Source organism: Hylobates moloch, unplaced genomic scaffold (assembly GCF_009828535.3).
Source record: "Hylobates moloch isolate HMO894 unplaced genomic scaffold, HMol_V3 SCAFFOLD_14, whole genome shotgun sequence".
Lineage (NCBI taxonomy): Eukaryota > Metazoa > Chordata > Mammalia > Primates > Hylobatidae > Hylobates > Hylobates moloch.
The window spans coordinates 2,486,654-2,509,004 of NW_026652289.1; the positions used below are offsets into that span (position 1 = coordinate 2,486,654).

The window sequence follows — 22,351 nt, forward strand, 5'->3', positions numbered from 1 at the left end:
TTTTAAAAAAAAGAAGATATTTAAAAAATATAGGCCAGGTGCGGTTGGCTCACGCCTGTAATCCCAGCACTTTGGGAGGCCGAGGCGGGCGAATCACGAGGTCAAGAGATCGAGACCATCCTGGCCAACATGGTGAAACCCCGTCTCTACTAAAAATAAAAAAATTGGCCAGGTGCAGTGGCTCACACCTGTAATCCCAGCACTTTGGGAGGCCGAGGCGGGCAGATCACGAGGTCAGGAGATCGAGACCATCCTGGCTAACACGGTGAAACCCGTCTCTACTAAAAATACAAAAAAAAATTAGCCAGGTGTGGTGGCGGGCACCTGTAGTCGCAGCTACTCGGGAGGCTGAGGCAGGAGAATGGCATGAACCCGGGAGGCGGAGGTTGCAGTGAGCCGAGATGGCGCCACTGCACTCCAGCCTGGGCTACAGAGCAAGACTCCGTCTCAAAAAATAAAATTAAAATAAAAATAAATAAATAAATTAGCTGGGCGTGGTGGTGCGCACCTGTAGTCCCAGCTACTTGGGAGGCTGAGGCAAGAGAATCACTTGAAATCAGGAGAAGGAGGTTGCAGTGAGCCGAGATCACACCACTGCACTCCAGCCTGGCAACAAAGCGAGACTCTGTCTCAAAAAAAAAAAAAGTGTGTGTGTGTGTGTGTGTGTGTGTGTGTGTGTATGTATAGGCTGGGCATGGTGGCTCATAACTATAATCCCAGCACTTTGGGAGGCTGAGGCAAGAGGATCACTTGAGGCCAGGAGTTCGAGACCAGCCTGGCCAACATGGTGAAACCCCGTTTCTACTAAAAACATAAAAATTAGCCAGGCATGGTGGCATGTATCTGTAATCCCAGCTACTCAGGAGGCTGAGGCACGAAAATCGCTTGAACCTGGGAGGCAGAGGTTGCAGTGGGCCAAGAGATCACACCACTGCCCTCCAGTCTGGGGGACAGAGTGAGACACTGTCTCAAAAATAAATAATAAATAGATATATTATGTATAATATGGACACACAAAGCCGGGCATGGTGGCTCACACCTGCGATCCCAGCACTTTGGGAGGCTGAGGCAGATCACGAGGTCAGGAGATCGAGACCATCCTGGCTACCATGGTGAAACCCCGTCTCTACTAAAAATACAAAAAATTAGCCAGGCGTGGTGACAGACGCCTGTAGTCCCAGCCTGTAGTCCCAGTCCCACTGCTGAGGCAGGAGAATGGCATGAACCCGGGAGGCAAAGCTTGCAGTGAGCCAAGATTGCGCCACTGCACTCCAGCCTGGGCAACAGTGCAAGACTCCATCTCAAAAAACAAAACAAAACAAAGGACACATAAAATATAAGAAATAGAGTTTTACCTCTTCTGTTTTTTTTACTTAGTAAACACTTTCCTTTGGTTCTGTGTCTATACTGGCATCTCAGGAGAGTGAGATATCCAGACCCAATCTTCAGAAGCACTATGAGCCAGTATCCATCGGCGCCACTGATGAGTTCCAGAGTGAGGACAGTGCTCACAGCTAGAACTGACTGTCCCCACATTTCATCTCCCTCCAGGTTCTCCTGCTGACACCGGGGCTCCTTGAAATTACTCATTCCTTCACACATGGTGACAAGGGTTCTCAAAAAGAACACCTGGCAGAGATGCCCACTACAGCACTGCTTGTGGTGGCAAGAAGCAGAAAAGAACCCAATGTCCAACACCAGGTAATAGAATCAAGCCAGGAATACCAATGGCAACAAAAACAACTCCAAACCTCACCTGTTAACCTGGAGAGATGCCCACGATGGGCTGTGAGTAAGAAAAAGGAGCAACAGAGAAACAGCTACACAACATGGTATCACTTTCATCAAAATAAGCATCAGCGAAAAATACTGAGGACAATAACCAATGTTTCTCTCTGTGTATGGTTTCACTGTGCTAATTCTGTAATTGTAAAAGAGCTTAAGATATTATTTAAAAGTGCAAAAGAAAGATGAACACCCAAGGGTATTATACAAGCTCACAGCAACGAGCACTCGAGCATTCCAAAGACAACCCCTGGATGGAAGGGAAAGGGACGTGCACTCTGACCCTAACGAGGGACAGAATCGAGGCATCACCAGCAGGCCAGTGAGTTGTGGAAAGGACATCTTATACCTGGAAAACAGTTTTTTTTTTTTTTTATTACTTTTGTTTAGATTCTTCTAAAAGTGAAAATGACTAATTCTTAATTCTCATTTCATTTCCTCTAGGAATATATATCCGATATAATGTGTATAAAGACAACAACAAAACATGCATACTCCTGAGGGAAATAAATGGCTGCTTCAAGACTATCAAGTAGGAGAAAGCCACACTAAGACAAGCACGCGTTACTGAAGTGCCACTACTCACCCCCGGCCCCGAAGTTGACCACATACTGAGAGAAGAGGGCGTCCAGTTCGTCGTACTGCACCAGGGCGTCCTCAAACTGCTGCAGCATCTCGAAAACAAAGGCAAGCTCCTCCTATTCGCCCAAGATACGTTTTTTAAAAAAACAAAAACATAAATCAACATATTGAAGAAACAGTATGTAGCCATTAAAGATTACAACAGAGAAAGGCCTGCAGCACTATGAATAACGTCTGTGCTCCGCTAAGTAAAAACCAATGTGGTGACCACATATGTCAACATTCACGCATGCACAAGCTAGAAAAAGCTAAGATAATTTCGGAACCCTCCCTGACCTATTGGCAGCACCGGATATAACTGGTCACCCCCTTGTCCTTGGGATGTTTCCTGCTGTCCAGGACCCGGCCACCTGCTCCCCTCACCCCTCGCTGTGGCTCCCTCTGGTCAGACAGCTGGTTCCTCTCGTTCCCCCGAGGCTCTCTGCTGGAGGCCGCAGGGCTCAGCCCTTGGACTTCCCTGTCTACAGTCACTATTCTCTCTCCATGATGGAGCCTATCTACACAGCATACCCACCACACATTTAGGACTCCAGCTCAGACCTGACTCTGGCTCCAACGGCAAGCACAGCACACTTGTGTGGACACCTAACAGACAGCTCAGGCTTACCCATGGAAACCCGAAGCCAAACCTTTCCCACAAAGTGCTCCACCCACAGTCTTCCCCATTTCAGTCAGCGACTGCTCATCACATTCAAGAGGCTCCTAAACTCTTTCAAGACATCCCCAGGCCCTGCAAAATCTATGTCCCCCACCCCCACCCCTTCCCAGCACCAGCCCTCTGGACTCACTCAGCTCCACCACCAAGGCCTCCTCACTGCTGCTCACGCGTGCGTGGCAGGGAGCTGCCTTGGGGCCTGTGCGCTGCCCCATTCCATGGCCTGGAACACCTTCTCTTCCTCTACACAGCCACATGGCTTGCTCTCCAAACTCCTTCAGCTCTGGCTAAGTCCCCAGCCCAGCCAGGCCTTTCCTCCTCCTGACCCGCACAGCACCCCACACCATCTCTGCCTCGTGCCTCTCTCTCGCCCTAGCATCTGCGTCGCTTCCTTTCCTGTATCTCCTCCACTGTCACACAAGCTCACAAAAACCGTACACTGACGGCGTCCCAGCATCAAGGAGGGCCTGGCACCTGTCCGTGCTCAGTAACCTTTGTTGAATGAGAAAATGAAAAGAGACAGCAACAGGTGATTGCTTTCTGATCTCCATTACTGCACATTAAGAAGTAAAGACCAGGAGGATGTGCACGCACATAAACCTCCCCTGACATGGTCAGGTCTTTGGAATCCAGTTCCACCCCAGGTATTTGTGGACATTATTCCCAGACCCCTAAGGGCCCACCCAGGTCCCACTCACTAGGCGAGAACTGAGAGCTCTCCTTTGTATCCTGTTTCCCCTGAAAACAGTGGTGGGCTGTGTTTTGCAAGAGAAACTGCTAAGTTATGTTGAACTTCATTTTCTTTGTGAAGTATTTTCAAAACTGAGCACTCTAATAAACTAATCTTTCTCTTTTAAGTTGTGATTAAAATGTATGTAATATAAAACTGGCCATCTTAACCATTTTTAAAAGTACACTTCAGGCCGGGCGCAGTGGCTCATGCTTATAATTCCAGCACTTTGGGAGGCCAAGGCCGGCAGATCACTTGAGGCCAAGAGTTTGAGACCAGCCTGGGCAATATGGCAAAACCCCATCTCTACTAAAAATACAAAAATTAGCAGGGCGTGGTGGCGCAGACTTGTAATCCCAGCTACTCAGGGGGCTAAGGCAGGAGAATCGCTTAAACCTGGGAGGTGGAGGTTGCAGTGAGCCGAGATCGCGCCACTGCACACCAGCCCTTGGTGACAGAGCAAGACTCCATCATAAAAAAAAAAAAAAGAGAGAGAGAGAAGAGTACAGCTCGGTAGTGTTAAATGCACTCACACTGTTGTGCAACCAATATCCCAAACTCTCTCATCTTCCCAAACGGAACCTCTGTCCTACTAAACACTCATTCCCATTCTCCCTCTGCCAGCCCCTGGCAGCCCCCATTCCACCTTCTGTCTCTGAACCTGAGCACTCGAGGGACCTCACATAAGCAGACATAGCATCTGTCCCTATGTGCCTTATTTCACTCGGCATCATGTCCTCTAGGCCCATCCATGCTATAGTGTGTGTCAGAATTTCCTTCCTTACTCATTTTAAATTCTGAACTAATCTTAGACTTAGAGAAATATTGCAGAAAAAAATTATCTAGTTTCCATATAGCCCTTACTCAGCTTCCTGAACATTGCCATCTTATATGACCGTGGTACAATTGTCACAACCAGAAAATTAACCTAAGTATAATACTATTAACTAACTAGCCCTCATTGGAATTTCAGTGGTTTTTCCACTGATGTAGTTGTTTCTGCTCTAAGACCCCACCCTCGACCCCCAACCAGGCCAGAGCTGTTGCTTCCTTCAGCCCCTGCAGTCTGTCAGCTTCACAGTCTGTCTTTCACTGCCGTGGCACCCTTGAAGACAGCTACGTTGTCTAATGTCCCTCTACTTGGGTTCATTTGATATGTTCCATGACAGCCGTGAGATGATCATTTTTTACAGAGAAAAGACACTAAGTATTTCTCGGCACATCTTACCAAGGATTTCATGAGGTGCACACAGCTTCTCACGGGCGGAAGCGGCCTTATCATTTCATTCAGGTGGTATGTACCTGGTTTCCCCACTGTGGAGTGGCTACTGCTCCCTCGGTAGTTGACAGACATCTTGGGGGGCCACCGTGAGACTGTGCAAGCCCACCTCAGGCCTTTGCCCGCCACCCCGGACACCCATCAGTAATCCTGCCTCCAACAGTTCTTGCTGGGACACTGGCTTAAAAGTGATTTTCTGTTTTTCTTTCCTTCTGCGTTTAAGTGGAATTCTCCTGTGTAGAAGAGGTGACCCTTCTCTTCCATTTATTTATTTAACCGATGATTTCTATCGATACAGACTCATGGATATTAATTTTATTCCATGGGTTAAACCCCGACTCTATCCTTATTTATTCTGTCGCTGAAACTGCTCCAGCTTTGGCCCCCAGAGGCTCCCTGGGGCAGTGTGTGTACTTTTCATGCCCCATCTGCTTCCACGCACTTCCTTCTAGTCCTAGATATTCCAGGTTTTTTGTTTTTAAAAACTCTGCCAATGAGATTACCACGAGAGGTGCCTTACTTAGAAAGAAAGGAGGAGAGAGGGAGGGAACAAGGGAGGGAGGGAACAAGGGAGGGAGGGAGAGAAGGGAACTGTCTAGTTCTGTAATGAGTCAAGTACCTGAACCATGAAATATTCACAAAAGCTCCAGCCTGGCTCAGTCCTCTTCTCCCTCAAGGTTCTCATGTCATCCTCAAACTTGCCTAGGTTTTTGGTAAAAGACATAAGAAGCAATGTCCTGAGTTTGGTCAGGAAGGCATTCCAAGATTCCTGAGTTCGAGAAGAGTCCTTCAAGGGGTCGGAGAGCACAACACACCTGCAAAGACATGAACAGACTATCTGGGAAAGACCCTCCATGCACAGCGCCACGGCTCAGCAGCTGCCATTGTCCTGAGCAGCAATTTTGTTCCTTCCTCCTCCTTTTTTTTTTTTTTTTTGAGACAGAGTTTTGCTCTGTGGCCCAGGCTGGAGTGCAGTGGCACAATCTTGGCTCACTGCAACCTCCACCTCCCGGGCTCCAGTGATCCTCCCCAGTAGCTGGGATCACAGGCACGTACCACCATGCCTAGTTAATTTTTGTATTTTTTTGTAAAGATGAGGTCTTGCTGTGTTGCCCAGGTTGGTCTTGAACTCCTGGGCTCAAACAATCCTCCTGCCTCGGCCTCTCAAAGTGCTGGGATTATAGGCATGAGCCACCGCATCTAGCTTCTTCCGTCTATAAACAGTCAAAAACATGAGGCAGGCAGTAAGAAACCAGGTTAGGAAAAGGCTTCATCATGAACTGGTCATGAACATGAGCAGTAAGTTCTACAGAAATTCAAAGGAGAGTTTGCTATAGAATCAACTGGAAAGGGGGAAAGGGATTTACATGAGCCCTGAGCCAAAGACGCAGCTCTGAGTTCTCTGTAAAATAATGTGATCATGCCTCACTCAGTTCCCTGCCTCCTTCAAAATCCATTTTGGTTCCTTGGGATCGACAGGATAAATTTAGATTTCTCAGCACGGCACACAAGGACCACGATGTCTCACTTTACTTCCTCTGCTTCCCAGCTCAAGCCTGCTGACCTTCTCCCGCTCTCCTCTCTTCATGAGCACATTCCTTCCACCCAGGCGCGGCATCTTCACGAACCTCCCCCCATCACCATCCCAACTGCTCTGCCCACACTGCTGCTAGGCTGCGGGCCTCACAGGAAAACACTTGCCTTCTCTGGACCTCTATCCTTCCCACTAGCCTGTGAGCTCTTGAAGGGGAGGGTTAATAAACAACAAATAAAGGCTTAGAATATGGCTTAACATATAGGGCGGAACAGTTTAATTACAAAGAGGCTGAACCCATGATATAAAAAGGTCAAACACACGAAATTACACAAAGTTCCCAACAGATTTGGACAAGGCAATGTATTTATCTGATAGGCTGGAAATGGTAAATTTCTTTAGCCTTGGTAATAGTAATCTAGAAAGATGATGAATAAATCTGAACTCAGAAATAATTTTAAAACATTGATTCTATGAGCTTCACCAGTTCTCCTTAGTAAATATTTTACTTGAATTACCAAAAAGTAGCAAAATGAACTGGCTCTAAGTTCCTTTTCTCCGTGCCCCAGCATATCCTTTGGAGGCATGGAATTATAAATCAGTGGACAAAACAGTGAAGCAGCATACACTCTACATGTTCCTCCATGTGAACAACTAGAACCAAGAGGAAAACTTATAACTTGGTGGCTGGCTTTAATTCCATTCAATCCACCCCACTGCACACTTTCTTCCCTCAAAGACAAAGGGACCAGAGCCGCTCACTCCAAAGGTCCCCTAGAGGACTAACGTGTATTTATCCACAGTAGGAGCTTGCTGGAACCTATGAGTTAGGTAGTTTATCCTTAAGGCATTCTCAAGGATTATAATTACCAACGTTTATTCCCGACCAGACACGAATTCTCCTGCACCTACAGGGGTGAATGGAAATGGAAACTAAACAAGTGCCAACCACCGAAACAGTAAGTGTTTTCAGAGATCAATCAGATACAGTCATGAAATGTCCTATCTCTATTAGATCCTGTTTCTATATCATCATTAATTTTTTTTAAGTAAAAAAGAACTACACTTCAGAATTTCACATCAAGCCTAAATCATTAACTCAGAAAAGGAGAGGCCAAAACAACGAATGAAGTCAGGGATGGTGGGGCCAATCTGGAGAGCGGCGCAATCCCCTCAGACGCGCAGACTACAGGGGCTGGGGCACATGTGGAACAAGGAGCTCCCAGCTGCAACCTCAGCAAGTCACCATGACGGCTCCTGCCGTCACAAGTCACACTGCTGATCACAAGTCAACCCTTGTCTCTACCAGCCTCGTACTTAGCAAAAGCCCAAAAAATGCACAAATCTGTTACCAAGCAATTTTCCTTTGGGGAAGGTATCCTGAAATAATTAATGATGCTCACAACATTTGAGCTAGAAAAGTATTCTAATATTGTTGTTTATAATGATAAGTAAGCAATAACCTAAGCCCAGCAGCAGAATGTATAAACAACTTACGGCACATTAATACTATGGAATATTATCCACTCACTAACGCTGAGAGTCTGGAAATGCATTTATTGTTTGTGGAAAATCTTTACAATACATTGAGTGAAAAAAGCAAGTATAAACAACACATAACGTTATATTCACTTAAAATACACACGTATTATGTATGCATAAAGAAAAAAAGTCTGAGAAGATACATACCAAAATACTAAGAGTTAATATCCACTTTCTTTTTGCTCATTACCTTTTTCTAATAATTCTACAATGAGCATGTAGTGTGCATAATCAAAATTAAACACCAGTCTAATGTTAAAAAATAGCCACTTCAGGGCCAAGTGTTACAATATTTTCAAAGGCCAGAAATTATACTGGGTAACAAAACAATTGTCAAAAAAAAAAAGTAAAAAAACAAAACAATTGTCAATACAGACTCTATTAAATTTAAATGTATGAAAGTCTCACCAAACTCTTTACATTAAAAAAAAAAAGATTTGTTAAGAGGTGGCTTTAAATTAATAAAAATCAAATGGTAGAAGGTATATTTAAACCTACTCAAGATGAAATGTTGAAAATTTTAGTAAATTACATTTAATGTATAAAGAATAGTCATTAAAAAGCAAGTTAGTTTTAAACAGGCTCAGTAGAAACATATTGGAAATTAGATAAAGATTATAAACACAGACTTAAAAGTAATCAATAGGTACTTTGCAAAAATTATACAATTTGAACATTTCACAAGTTAAGACTAATAGACCTCATTAGCACCCATTTGTTTACTTAATAGAATCCCAAATAAATATGATTTCTTTTGTGATATTAATAAAAACCTCCAAGGCCACTTGGTTTTGATTCCTAGCCCTGCCTTGGTGGTCTCCCCGCAGCGCTGGCCTGCACTCCCGTTAGGCTACAGAACAGAGTGCTCCTCCTGCCAGGCTTCATGGCAGTCCACTCTTTTTCAGAACAAAAAGGGTCAGTACTTGAACCACAGAGAGGGCATGGATACTCAATCATGTAGCATCTTGTTAAATGCTAAGCTGATTGCTTTTGGTTAACTAATTTATGAGTAACACACCTTACAAAGAAGTTTCCATAAGTCCAAATTGAATGAAACTTCTCTAAGATAAACCATAAGCTCAACTACCTAATTATTTAATTCAAAACATTTAAAAAAAAAGCAAGTTTGAACATTACTATGTATCCAGTATTGTGTGGAACATGAAAAAGGCACCCATCCATAGCTCCTCCCGCTGAAGAACTGCCACTGAGGCATGGAGAGTAGCGTAACAGAACAGTGCAGGGCCCTGTCTGTTTGGGGCTGCAGGCTGCACTCGCGCCGCCTGCCCCTGCTCCTCCCTTACCCCCCATGCATCCTTTATTTCTCAGCCCATCTCTGCTTTCTCAGTGAGCCTCCCTTGGCCCCAGAGAAGGCCAGCTGCCCAGCTGTAGGCTCTTGCAGTACTCTGGAGTCCTCCATCTGAACCCTCGCCACCATAAGCATGGTGACCATGGCTATAACGACCCGCTGGACCAGGGCAGGGTCCAGGTTCGCCGCTGAATCCCCAGGCCCTGGGTGAGTTCCAGTGCTAAACTACGAGACACAGACTATGAGTTATAGAGGAGTTAACGTGCTGGCTGGCACAGCTGGCAATGGCATCACTGAAGAGAAAGGGAGTGAGCTACCCCAGGAGAGACAGCAGGGCAAGGCGGAGAAAGCCCATACAATTTATTAACTGCCAAAGTTTCAGGATTCCCTTTCACGGTTTCTGAAGGGGTTAGGTCAGCATTTTATAATTTGTGTTCTTAGGAACTCTCAGGAGGTGTTAAGGTAAAGAAAAAAAACACAGGTGCCGTCATTTCAAAAAAAGAAAACCTTTAAGGACCCCTGTTCTACAGAAGAACTGCAAGAGTTGCTGCTGTCAGTCTTCAGAAAGGACCCACCAAGAGGCCTCCCAGGACCATGGGGCCAAGACCCACTCCTCCCAGGCAGCACACTCAGGGGATGACTGCTTCGAGTTCTTTGCCTGCCTGAACAGGAACTCCACAAAGACAGACACCAGGTCTCCTTGACAGCACCCCATGAATGCTCACTCAAGATTGCTGAGTAAATATTTATTACTACCCAGGAAGCCAGCAATCTATATCATGTCAAGTATTAACCAAATGAGGCAAAATTAAAGATACACTTACCTGTCACTCTGTTTATTACAAAAATCATTTCTTATTTTGTCCACAATAGAGGTTCGGGGAAGGATGTTGGTTTTGTTTTTTTTCTTGGCATCATTTTCAACTATCACTATTAACCAGTCCACAGAGCTATGAGCCTTCAGAATATTCTGCCACTTGGTGAGGTCATCTTTTACTGTAGCTTTATACACTTCGGTATCCTAAAAACAAACAAGTCACTGTGAAAGCAGTTTAACTAATGCCCTTAGTTCATACAGCAAAATGTGCCTAATAACAGCCTGCAATGGCCACAATGTTTTAAAGCGTCAGGACAGGCTCGGAACTTGAATAAAAAGCCCAGCAGCCTAGCAAGCCTGCAGGCGTGCTCTGTGGGTCTCAGTGCCCACAGTTCTCACAAAGCCAAGGGATGTGAGTGTCCCAGTGATCCAGATGAAGAGACTGAGAGTCAGAGGGCTGAATGAGCTGCCCACAGCAATACTGTCTGTTAGGCAAGTCAGGGCTTTAAAACCCAGGTCCACTATGGCCAACAGCTCTGGGCCCAAGCACTACATGACTGCCATCCTGCTGTGTGCCGTGCCTTCGTCTCAGGAGGCAAGCTGGCTGTCATGGCACAGCCCAGACTGCCCACAGGAACCCCAGGCGAGCTTCCTGGCAGCTTCTACCACAGCCTCTGAGCTCTGTACCCCTGGGAACCGCCCCAACCACAAGTCTGCGAAGGCCATGTCAGAGGCAAGCAGCTACAGCTGTGAGACCTCAGAAAGAAGGCGACCTGCAGCTTCCGCAAGGCTGCTCTACTTCCCGACAGGCAGCAGGGAGCCGCGCCATCCCAGAAATCAATCCTGCTTCTCACGCAGAGGCCCAAGCATGAGCCTGCCAGAGAAAGGGCCCTTCCTACATACATGCCAAGGCCTTCAGCTTGGTTCTCTTCCATAAAGAACCAGAAAACAGACACTTTGCCTGTTATCACTTATAACTGCCCTTCTATTCCATAAATCCACTCAGAAGAGTCCAACTCCATTTAGATTTAGAAAATCTAAAACCAAGATACATAATTCATTTCCAAGTCAGGCACTGACAATATCTGGACACAGTAACTCACAGCTACCATCTAAATCAGTGCTTTCTCCCCTTTTGCTAGCTCCTCACTGTCCTGCCCTAATTCTGGACTTTCAAGTCACTCTTGAGTAACACTCAGGCAGAGAGAAGCCAATCAGAGTATCCACGAGTGAGTTAAATCTTAAATCCTGGCCGGGCACGGTGGCTCACACCTGCAATCCTAGCACTTTGGGAGGCTAAGGTGGGTGGATTGCCTGAGCTCAGGAGTTCAAGACCAGCCTGGGCAACACGGTGAAACCCCATCTCTACTAAAAATGGAAAGATTAGCCGGGCGTGGCGGTGTGCACCTGTAGTCCCAGCTACTCAGGAGGCTGAGGCAGGGGAATTGCTTGAACTGGGAGGTGGAGGTTGTAATGAGTCAAGATCGCACCACTGCACTCCAGCCTGGGCGACAGAGCGAGACTCCATCTCCAAAAAAAAATATTAAATCCTAAATTCTGTATCCAGCCTCTCTTTTGGTTTAATTAACTAAACAGAAAGTTCCAAAAGGCAGTACTTCTCATTTGTATCCTGATTTTAAAAACTGCTACATCCTGATTTAAATTACAAATATCATACAATCTGAAAAGATCTTTTACTTTGAAAACTGAGATTAAAACCATCTGGTAAACTCAATTCTCTGCAAATAAATGTCCAACAGCAACTTAATTATCTAGTGCACATTTTCCATAGCACGGCAGTTCTTGGTACTTGAAGCATAGATTTTACAACACTGGTGAGCCGTTCTGTGCTGGACGCCCCAACGCGCCGTGCCTGGAAGCAAAACCAAAAGGCCAACAAGGCCCAGAGCCTGTGACTGCCAAGAAAATACACACAGCACCCGGCTGCCCCCATCCACACGTCACAGGTGAGCCATCCAAGGAGCTGCTGGAAGCCTCTCTGCCTCTTACAAGGCCACCAAGAGCCCCTTACCTGGGCTCCTCCCACCCCCACCCCAGAGGGAGTCCTGGCTCCAGGTTGTCCACACCGGGCAGGGGCTGCCACATCCCAAGGGGACACTAGAGCAGCTCTGCTCAGTCAATTTGCAGGAACTCTCCAGAAGAAACCTCACAGAGCATGAGGCAGGACAGAAGGAGTACAGAGAAGTTCCACATAATTCTGGGGCAAGCTGGTTGGCAAGATGCAGCCTATCACTCATCCCAGCGAGCAAACAAAACAACGTGATAAAAACGACTCTGTGACTCTTAAGAGGACCAGCAGAGCCAGTGAAGCTAAGGGTCTCTAAAGAAAACAAAGTCCCAGCATGGCCAAATAGTGAAACCCCATCTCTACTAAAAATAGAAAAATAGCCATGCGTGGTGGCGGGTGCCTATAGTCCCAGCTACCCGGGAGGCTGAGGCAGGAGAATTGTTTGAACCTGGGAGGTAGAGGTTGCAGTGAGCTGAGATCATGCCACTGCATTCCATCCTGGGCAACAGAGCGAGAAAGAAAAGAAAAAAAAAGAAAAGGAGAAAAGAAAAGAAAGAAAACAAAGTCACTACAGGAAAACCCATGAGCAGTGGGCAGCAACACATGCAGGACCCAAGAGCCGAGTCAGAGGCGAAGGCTCCAGCTCCAAGACGGAGGCAGCAGCCAGGGGCAGGGCATCAGGGCCCAAGGTGGGCAAGCACAGCAGGCCGCCCCAGGTACCAGAGCTCAGCAGTGAGGAGGGTGTCCAGGTGGCAGTAGAGGGAGGTACAGAACAAGATGTGAGGCCCCAAGTGAGATGATGAAGGATTTTCGGGCTGGCACAGGGGTATAAGGGTATAAGTGGGATAAGGGGCCAAGCAGGGCACAAAGGGCATCCCCCAAACAGGGATGCCTTTTCATTGAATTTAAGTCCTGAGCCTGTCCTGACTGCAGATCAAGTGAGGTGAGGAGGAAGTCTGTGCCAGGCACACTGCCAGGCAAGTGTGGGAATGGGCATCCACCTGCTGGGAGCAGAGCAGCAGTGACAGGAGGATGGTCATTCACAGAGGGATTACTCGCATCAGAAACACGGAGGAGAACCAGTGCCTGGCTCCTCCATGTGGAGAAGGGAGTTACAAACACAGAAGGGAGGAAACCAGGATCACCCTTGCAGTGCTGAACTGAAATGGGTTCATGTGTGTACATGTATGTATGTACATACACAAGCAGCTACGCAGGAAATACAGATGTAAATGTGTGCACGTACACATGTGGGTGTACACACATGTTCTCCAGCCATGCCCACTGAGAGCTCACCAGCAAAGCTCTCCCCTAGCTCCAGGTCCTGACTTCTAAATACAGTTTCCCACTGGAAGGAGCCAGGGCTGAGCCCTGAGATGAAGCAAGAGGAGGGGATGAGCCCAGAGAGTACTCAAAGAATCAGTACATTCTCAGTACATAAGTACAAGCCAAATTCAGAACAATCTGCACATCAATGATATTAATTATTAACACTATGATAGTAATAGATTACACTCCATCAAAAGCTAGAAATCAATGAGTGAACTGCTTCTAGCCAAGATGAAGTGACAGGGACTAGATTTACACCACTGCCTGAACCAACCAAAAAAAAAAAAAAAAAACAAAAAACCACAGGGTGGGCATGGTGGCTCACACCTGTAATCCCAGCACTTTGGGAGGCTGAGGTGGGCAGATCACTTGAGGTCAGGAGTTTGAGACCAGCTTGGCCAACATGGTGAAATCCCATCTCTACTAAAAATGCAAAAATTAGTTGGGCATGGTAGCATGCACCTGTAATCCCAGCTACTTAGGAGGCTGAGGCAGGAGAATTGCTTGAACCCAGGAGGTGGAGGTTGCAGTGAGCTGAGATCTCACTACTGCACTCCAGCCTGGGTGATAGAGCAAGACTCTGTCACCAAAAAAAAAAAAAAAAAAAAAAAAAACAAAAAAAACCCGAAAACACCAAAAACCAAGAAACATGAATCAATGGTTTTCAAGACCATGGACACCAAGGAACAAAGGACAATGATTCCTCCCCTCAACACTCAGAGATGGGAAACAAGCCCAGCAAGCCCTCTGGGTGCCCACCAGAGGGTGGGGAGGGCGGTGGGTGACAGAGGGGAAGCTGGCCGACTCCCTGAGTTGATGACACAGAGCCCAGGCCAGGGAGATCAAGACAGCTAGAATTCCTAGGACTGTGTTGGGACAGGAGAGGGACACAGTGAGTAAAGTAGACCGGCACAGGGCCCTCGAGCATTCCACAGGGAACTGATGAGGAAGTGCATGCAGGAACCACCCATTGCCGGAACAGAACCCGCAGACACGATCAGAGGCACCCATGCTTGGCAGTCACACAAGGCAGGGAACAAGGCTGTCCCCACAGGCCAGTCTGGAAAACCAGAGGAACTCAAGACCGTCTTGCCTCGGCTGTAAGGAATAATTTGTCCTGGACTGATCACCGTTCCAGACCTATCAAATCATAAAGCTATACTCAAAAGGAAAAATCAATCAATAGAAATAGCTCCAGTAATGACACAGAAAGCAATTAAAAGAGTTAACAGTAACTACTGTCACTTAGTTATTTCATATGTTGAAGAAGGTAGTGGACCAAAGTGAAGCAGTCCACTTACATGGAAGATACTTAATCAAGAAAAAGACCCATATGGAACTTTTAGAGATGCAAACCTCAACATCTAAAATGAAAAATATACTATGTGGAATGAGAGCCGATTAGACACTGCAGAAGAAAAGGTTAACATGAAGACAGAGCAGCAGCAATTACACAAATGAAACACCAAGAAAAAGGACTACAAAAAAATAACAGATTATCAGTGAGTTATGGAACTTCATGTAGCGCGCGCACACACACACACACACACACACACACACACACAGCATCCCCAGGAGAGGGAGCAACAGAAAAACAATCTGAGGAAACAATGACCAAAAGTGTTCCACATCAGGCCATGTGCGGTGGCTCATGCCTGTAATCCCAGCACTTTGGGATCACTTGAGACCAGAAGTTTGAGACCAGCCTGGCCAACATGGCGAAACCCCATTTTTGTTAAAAATACAAAAATTAGCCAGGTACGGTGGCACGTGCCTATACTTCGAGCTACACGGAAGATGAGGCACAAGAATCGCTTGAACCCAGGAGGCAGAGGTTGTGGTGAGACAAGATGGTGCCACTGTACTCCCGCCTGGGTGACAGTAACACCCTGTCTCAAAAATAAAATAAAATAAAATAAAAATGTTCCAAATTAGATCAAAACTATAAACCCCAGGCAGTCTGAATCACAGTGCGCCGAAGGAGTAGGTGGTGGGATCTTGCCGTGGGTCTGATTAGCCCTTTCTCTGCCTTGCTTGCTTGAGCTTCAGCAGAATTCGAAATGGCTGGCGGTAAGGTGGGGAAGGACTCCGGAAAGGCCAAGACAAAGGCGGTTTCCCACTTGCAGAGCCGGCTTGCAGTTTCCAGTGGCCCGTATTCATCGACACTTGAAATCTAGGACGGCCAGTCATGGACGTGTGGGCGCGACTGCCACTGTGCACAACACAGCCATCCTGGAGTACCTCGCCACAGAGAGACTTGAACTGGCAGGAAATGCATCAAAAGACTTACAGGTGGCCGGGTGCGGTGGCTTATGCCTGTAATCCCAGCACTTTGGGAGGCTAAGGCAGGAAGATCACCTGAGGTTGGAAGTTCAAGATCAGTCTGACCAACATGGAGAAACCCTGTCTCTACTAAAAATACAAAATTAACAGGGCATAGTGGCTGCCTATAATCCCAGCTACTCGGGAGGATGAAGCAGGAGAATCGCTTGAACCTGGGAGGCAGAGGTTGCAGTGAGCCGAGATCGTGCCACTGCACCCCAGCCTGGGCAACAAGAGCGAAATTCAGTATCAAAAAAAAAAAAAAAAAAACAACAACAAAACTTAAAAGGTAAAGCATGTCACCCCTCATCACTTGCAACTTGCTATTCCTGGAGATGAAGAATCGGAGTCTCTTGTCAAGGCTACAATTGCTGGTGGTGGTGTCACTGCACACACCCACAAATCTCTGGGAAGAAGGGACAACAGCAGACTGTCTAAAGAATGCCTGGATTCCTTGTTTCTCAGGACTCTAAATACTCTACCAGCTGTCCAGTGTTGGTGATTCCAGTGGACTGCATCTCTGTGAAAAACACAATTTTACCTTTCTGTAATTCTATTTAAGCAAGTTAGAAGTTTAATTAGCTTTCCAACCAACCAAATTTCTACATTCGAGTCTTAACCATATTTAAGTGTTACTGTGGCTTCAAAGAAGCTATTGATTCTGAAGCAGTGGGTTTTGACTGAGTTGACTGTTTTTTAAAAACTGCTCGGATTTTAATTGTGATGCAGAAGTTACAGTAACAAACATCTGGTTTTGTACAGACATTATTTCCACTCTGGTGGATATGCTCAATAAAGGTCATATCCACCCCCACAAAAAAGAAAAAAAAATAAACCCAAACCCCGAGTACACGAAATATGCAGAAATCTACACCAAAGCATACCATAATCAAACTGTTAAAAACCAATATAAAGAAAAAAATCTTGGCCCAGCGCAGTGGCTCACGCCTGTAATCCCAGCACTTTGGGAGGCCGAGGTGGGCAAATCACAAGGTCAGGAGTTCGAGACTAGCCTGGCCAACACGGTTAAACCCCGTCTCTACTACTAAAAATACAAAAAAATTAGCTGGGCATGGTGGCAGGCACCCATAATCCCAGCTACTCCGTAGGCTGAGGCAGAAGAATCGCTTGAACCCGGGAGGCAGAGGTTGCAGTGAGCCAAGATTGCTCCACTGCACTCCAGCCTGGGAAATACTGCGAGACTCTGTCTCAAAAAAAAGAAAAAAAAGAAAAAAAGAAAGAAAAAAAACTTAAAATGCAAAGAAAAAAAGCCACTTTATGTAAAAAATAACAAAAATAATAATGAAAGATTTCCCATGGGAAACAATGGAACCCAAAAGAGGTGAAACATCTTTAAAAAAAATTGTCAACCTAGAATTCCCTAACGAGTGAAAATATTTTTCAAAAATTAAGGCAAAATAGACTTTCCCAATATACAAACGCCGAAAAAGCTTACTGTAACTGACCTGCACTACAAGCAAGGTTACAGAAATCCTTCGGTCAGAAGGAAATCCAGACCAGATGAAAATCTGGATGTGCACAAAGGAAGAGACAGCAACAAAGGCTGGGCACGGTGGCTCACGCCTGTAATCCCAGCACTTTGGGAGGCAGAGGCGGGCGGATCACCAGGTCAGGAGTTCGAGACCAGCCTGACCAACATGGTGAAACCCCGTTTCTACTAAAAATACAAAAATGAGCTGGGCGTGGTGGTGTGCACCTGTAATCCCAGCTACTCAGGAGGTTGAGGCAGGAGAATGGCTTGAACCCGGGAGGTGGAGGGATTTTAAAGAAAAGGAACAGACAGCAATGGAAATGGAAACTGGGTGGGTAAATATGTGCAGTGGCTCACACCTGTAATCCCAGCACTTTAGGAGGCCCAGGTGGGCAGATCACCTGCGGTCAGGAGATCAAGACTGGCCTGGCCAACATGGCAGAAACCCCATCTCTACTAAAAATACAAAAAATTAGCCGGGCGTGGTGACAGATGCCTATAATCTCAGCTACTTCAGAGGCTGAGGCAGGAGTATCGATTGAACTTGGGAGGCGGTGGTTGCAGTGAGCTGAGTTCACCCCACTGCACTCCAGCCTGGGCAACAGAGCGAAACTCTGTCTCCAAAAAAAAAAAAAGACATGATTTTCTATTTTAATCTCTCCAAGGCATAACTGACTGTTTAAGGCAAAAAATAGTAACAATGTACTATGGGGTTTTAACACATACAGAAAATGTACGACAACAATAACAAAGGCTGGGAGGGAGAAAACAGAAGTCAACGATGCAAAGTTCTTATATCATGCGTCGAGTAATATAATTAATATTCCTTGAAGGAAGAATTATGCTGTTACAGATGTACTCTATAAATCCTAAAGCAACTACTCAACATAACAAAGAGTTTTACTTTTAAATCTAAAATCCTAAATATTATCAACTTACTCCTTTTTTTAAATAGACGATAATCAAGATTTGGGGGAAAAAAAGGCTATTAGAATGTAATTTTAAGGAAAAAAAAGTCTCATTCAAAACGGCCACAAAAGCTAAAGCTAACAATAAAAACGTAAAACTTTTATGAAAAATAAGGGCAGAAAAAAGTCATAAAGAATGGAAAAACATACATACCACATTCCCTGATTCAAGAAGACTCATGATTAAAGTTCTTCTCAAATGAATTAACAACTTATTCAAGGTAATCCCAATCAAAATGCCTCCAGCCTTCTCTTTTTCGACTGATATTCCAGTTATCTATTGCTGTGTAACAGTCCACTCCAAGCTATAGTGGTGTAAAACTTTCTTTTGCTCACGGATCTACAACCTAGAGAGAATGTGGTGGGAACCAAGGTCTCTGCTCCACCTGGTGTCAGCAGCGTGTTGAGGCTGGGAGCTAACACACACAGTGGGACTCAGCTGGGGCAGGCTGACCACCTACGCGTGGCCTTCCCACGAGGCTGCTTGGCTTCCCCACAGCACGGTGGCTGGCATCTAAGAACAAGCACCCCGAGAGAATCCAGCAGAAGGCACGTTATCTTTTAGGACTTCCTCTCAAGTATCACACTGTTGCTTCTGCCACGGTCAGAAGCCCACCCAGATTCAACTGGAGGAAACATAGGCCCAGCCTTTCAACAAGGGAAAGTCACTGTCACATAGAGAGGAGCACGTGGGATGGGTATGCTGCTACAGCCATCTTCAGAAAATGAATCTGGACACTCGACATGTGGAAGGGAAAATGTAGACGGCCACAAGGTTTATTTTAAAAGAAAGATATTGATACATATTATAAAAGTGTAATAGGCCAGGCACGGTGGCTCACGCCTGCAATCCCAGCACTTTGGGATGCTGAGGCGGGTGGATCACGAGGTCAGGAATTTGAGACCAGCCTGGCCAATACGGTGAAACCCCGTCTCCGCTAATAATACAAAAATTAGCCGGGGGTGGTGGTGGGCACCTGTAGTCCCAGCTACTCAGGAGACTGGGACAGAAGAATCACTTGAACCCGGGAGGTAAAGGTTGCAGTGAGCCAAGATCAAGCCACTGCACTCTAGCCTGGGCAACCGGGCAAGACTCCATCTCAAAAAAAAGTGTAATAATTAAAAGTCTGATTCTGGCACAGGATAGACAATGATCAATAGAACCAAAGTGTCTAGAATATTGTGCATACAGGATGTTGGTTTAAAATAAAGATGACATTCCCAGTAAGTGGAGAAAAGGCACACTATCATGAAATGGTGTTAGGCCAATCTGCTATGCATTCAGAGAGTAAAATTAGACCCTCAACTCCCACAGCTCCTAATATATATAAATAATTTGAAGCTATACAGGTCCCAATATAAGACATAAATTACAAAATTATTAAAATACAGAAAATCAGTTCTCTTCAGACAGACAAGGCCTCCCTAAGCAAGATACACTGCCCAGAAGCCATTCTGTAAATGACATATTTCACTCCATAAAAACTGTAAGTTGTAAACACCTAAGCACCAAATAATACATCAACCACCTATACAAAACAGAAACTATAGGAGATGCAAGAGAAACAGAAACACACCACTAACAGAAGACTTTACCATACCACTGTCAGTTAAAGATAGGTCAAATGGACAAAATTCAAAATATAAATGACCTAAACAACACAAGCAGTAAGATAGGTCTTATGGATATTTAACATTACAATCTGGAAACAGAAAATACATTCTCAAACACACATGAAATGTCCAAAAAAACTCATTTATTAGGTCACACAACAGTCAGGTTCATAAAATCTTAAAAATAAGTTTCGTAAAGCAAAAATATAAACGCTTTCTGAACACAATGCAATAAAGCTAGAAATTTCTAAACAAAATTTTTTTAATCTTTTTTTTTTCTGTAAGCTAAAAAGCTTTCTGTTAAACAACTATTTAATGAAAGGGTGAAATACAAATCAAAAATAGAGAATTTCTGAAAAATAATGATAAAACAATGGGATATATTTAAAGTATTAACTAGAGAAAAATTCCTAACTTTAAAGACCTATATCAGTAAAAATTTAAGAATGAAAATAAATGCATTTCAAACTCCCGAAATCTAAAAAATGAACAAAGTAAACCATAAGAAAACAAAAAGAAGAAAATAATAAAAATGAAAGTAGAAACTTGAGTAGAAAACAGACTAACGATAAATCAGATAAATACATTAAAATCCTGGTTCTCTGGAGGGAAAAAATCGAACTAGCTAATTTAATCAAGGAAGAAAGAGAGAAAGCACAAATATACAAAATAAGAAATAATGATGGGGGCTGGGTGCCGTGGTTCATGCTTGTAATCCCAGCACTTTGGGAGATCGCCTGAGGTCAGGAGTTTGAGACCAGCCTGGCCAACATGGTGAAACCCCATCCCTACTAAAAATACAAAAATTAGCCAGGCATGGTGGCAGGCGCCTGTAACCCCAGCTAGTGGGAGGCTGAGGCAGAAGAATCACTTGGACCTGGGAGGCAGAGGTTGCAGTGACTCAAGAATGTGCCACTGCACTAAAGCCTGAGTGACAGAGCGAAGAGTCCGTCTCAAAAAATAATAATAATAAATAAATAATGATAGGAAAATAATTACTGACAGCACATTTTTTTTTTTTTTTTTGAGACAGAGTCTTGCTCTATCGCCCAGGCTGAAGTGCAGTGGCGCGATCTTGGCTCACTGCAAGCTCCGCCTCCCGGGTGCACGCCATTCTCCTGTCTCAGCCTCCTGAGTAGCTGAGACTACAGGCGCCCGCCACCACGCCTGGCTAATTTTTTTGTATTTTCAGTAGAGCCGGGGTTTCACTGTGTTAGCCAGAATGGTCTCGATCTCCTGACCTTGTGATCCGCCCGCCTCGGCCTCCCAAAGTGCTGGGATTACAGGCGTGAGCCACCGCGCCCGGCCACTGACAGCACATTTTAAAAGTCAAAAAAGCTGGGCGTGGTGGCTCACGCCTGTAATCCCAGAACTTTGAGAGGCTGAGGCAGGCAGATCACCTGAGGTCGGGAGTTTGAGACCAGCCTGACTAACATGGAGAAACCCCCGTCTCCAAACTACAAAATTAGCAGGGTGTGGTGGCGCATGCCTGTAATCCCAGCTACTCGGGAGGCTGAGGCAGGAGAACCGCTTGCACCCAAGAGGCAGAGGTTGCAGTGAGCCAAGATTGTACCACTGCACTCCAGCCTGGGCAAGAAGAGTGAAACTCCATCTCAAAAAAAAAAAAAAAAAAAAAAAAAAAAAGTAAAGAAAGAACACTTCATATACTTCAATGAAAGAAAGTTTTACAACTTAACCGAAATACGTAATTTCCAAGAAAATGTAGTTTATCAAAATTAGCAAATGGCTGAAAACAGACCAATTTTCATTGAAGAGTTACAAAAAAGTACCTGGCCCAGCTAGTTTCCCAAAATTCCATCAAACCTTAGAGACCAGGTAGCTCCAGTGCTACATAAATGACTTCGGAAACAGAAAGTAAGTAAAAACTTCCAAATTATTTTAATGAATTACGTAGAACATCAATACCTAAACCTCGTAAAAAGAGCATAAAACAAAAGTTACCGATCAACCACTTGTGAATTATAGATGCAAAAACTCCTAAATAAAACTGAAGTGATAGACTCCAATACCACATTAAGAAAATAATACTATGACTAAGTGGGATTTATACCAGCAATGCAAATATAGTTCAATATTGAACTATGGCGGCTGGGCGCAGCGGCTCACACCTGTAGTCCTAGCACTTCAGGGGACCGAGGCAGGAGGATCACTTGGGGCCAGGAGTTTGAGATCAGCCTGGGCAACATGGTAAGATCCCATCTCTACTAAAAATACAAAAAAAAATAAAAAAAATAAAAAAAATAAAAAGCCAGGTGTGGTCCCAGCTACTTGGGAGGCTGAGGT

The 22,351-nt window shown here is 45.2% G+C and overlaps 1 protein-coding gene and 1 pseudogene across 3 annotated transcripts in view; one reads left to right on the top strand and one right to left on the bottom strand.

The window, feature by feature from the left end:
- The window catches only part of TRAPPC10 (trafficking protein particle complex subunit 10), a 91,029-nt gene that overhangs the window by 40,500 nt on the left and 28,178 nt on the right, over positions 1-22,351 (bottom strand). For 2 of the 3 annotated variants that reach the window (XM_032175200.2, XM_058427994.1), the window contains exons 4-6: positions 10,301-10,497; positions 5,711-5,906; positions 2,372-2,483 (exon numbers count right to left, since the gene is read on the bottom strand). In XM_032175200.2, the coding sequence (XP_032031091.1) occupies positions 2,372-2,483; positions 5,711-5,906; positions 10,301-10,497 (505 nt within the window). Of the gene's footprint in view, positions 1-2,371; positions 2,484-5,710; positions 5,907-10,300; positions 10,498-22,351 lie in introns of those variants that run through there. The other variant, XM_032175201.2, reaches the window with a different exon arrangement.
- LOC116482055 (histone H2A.Z-like) lies at positions 15,634-16,411 on the top strand (annotated as a pseudogene).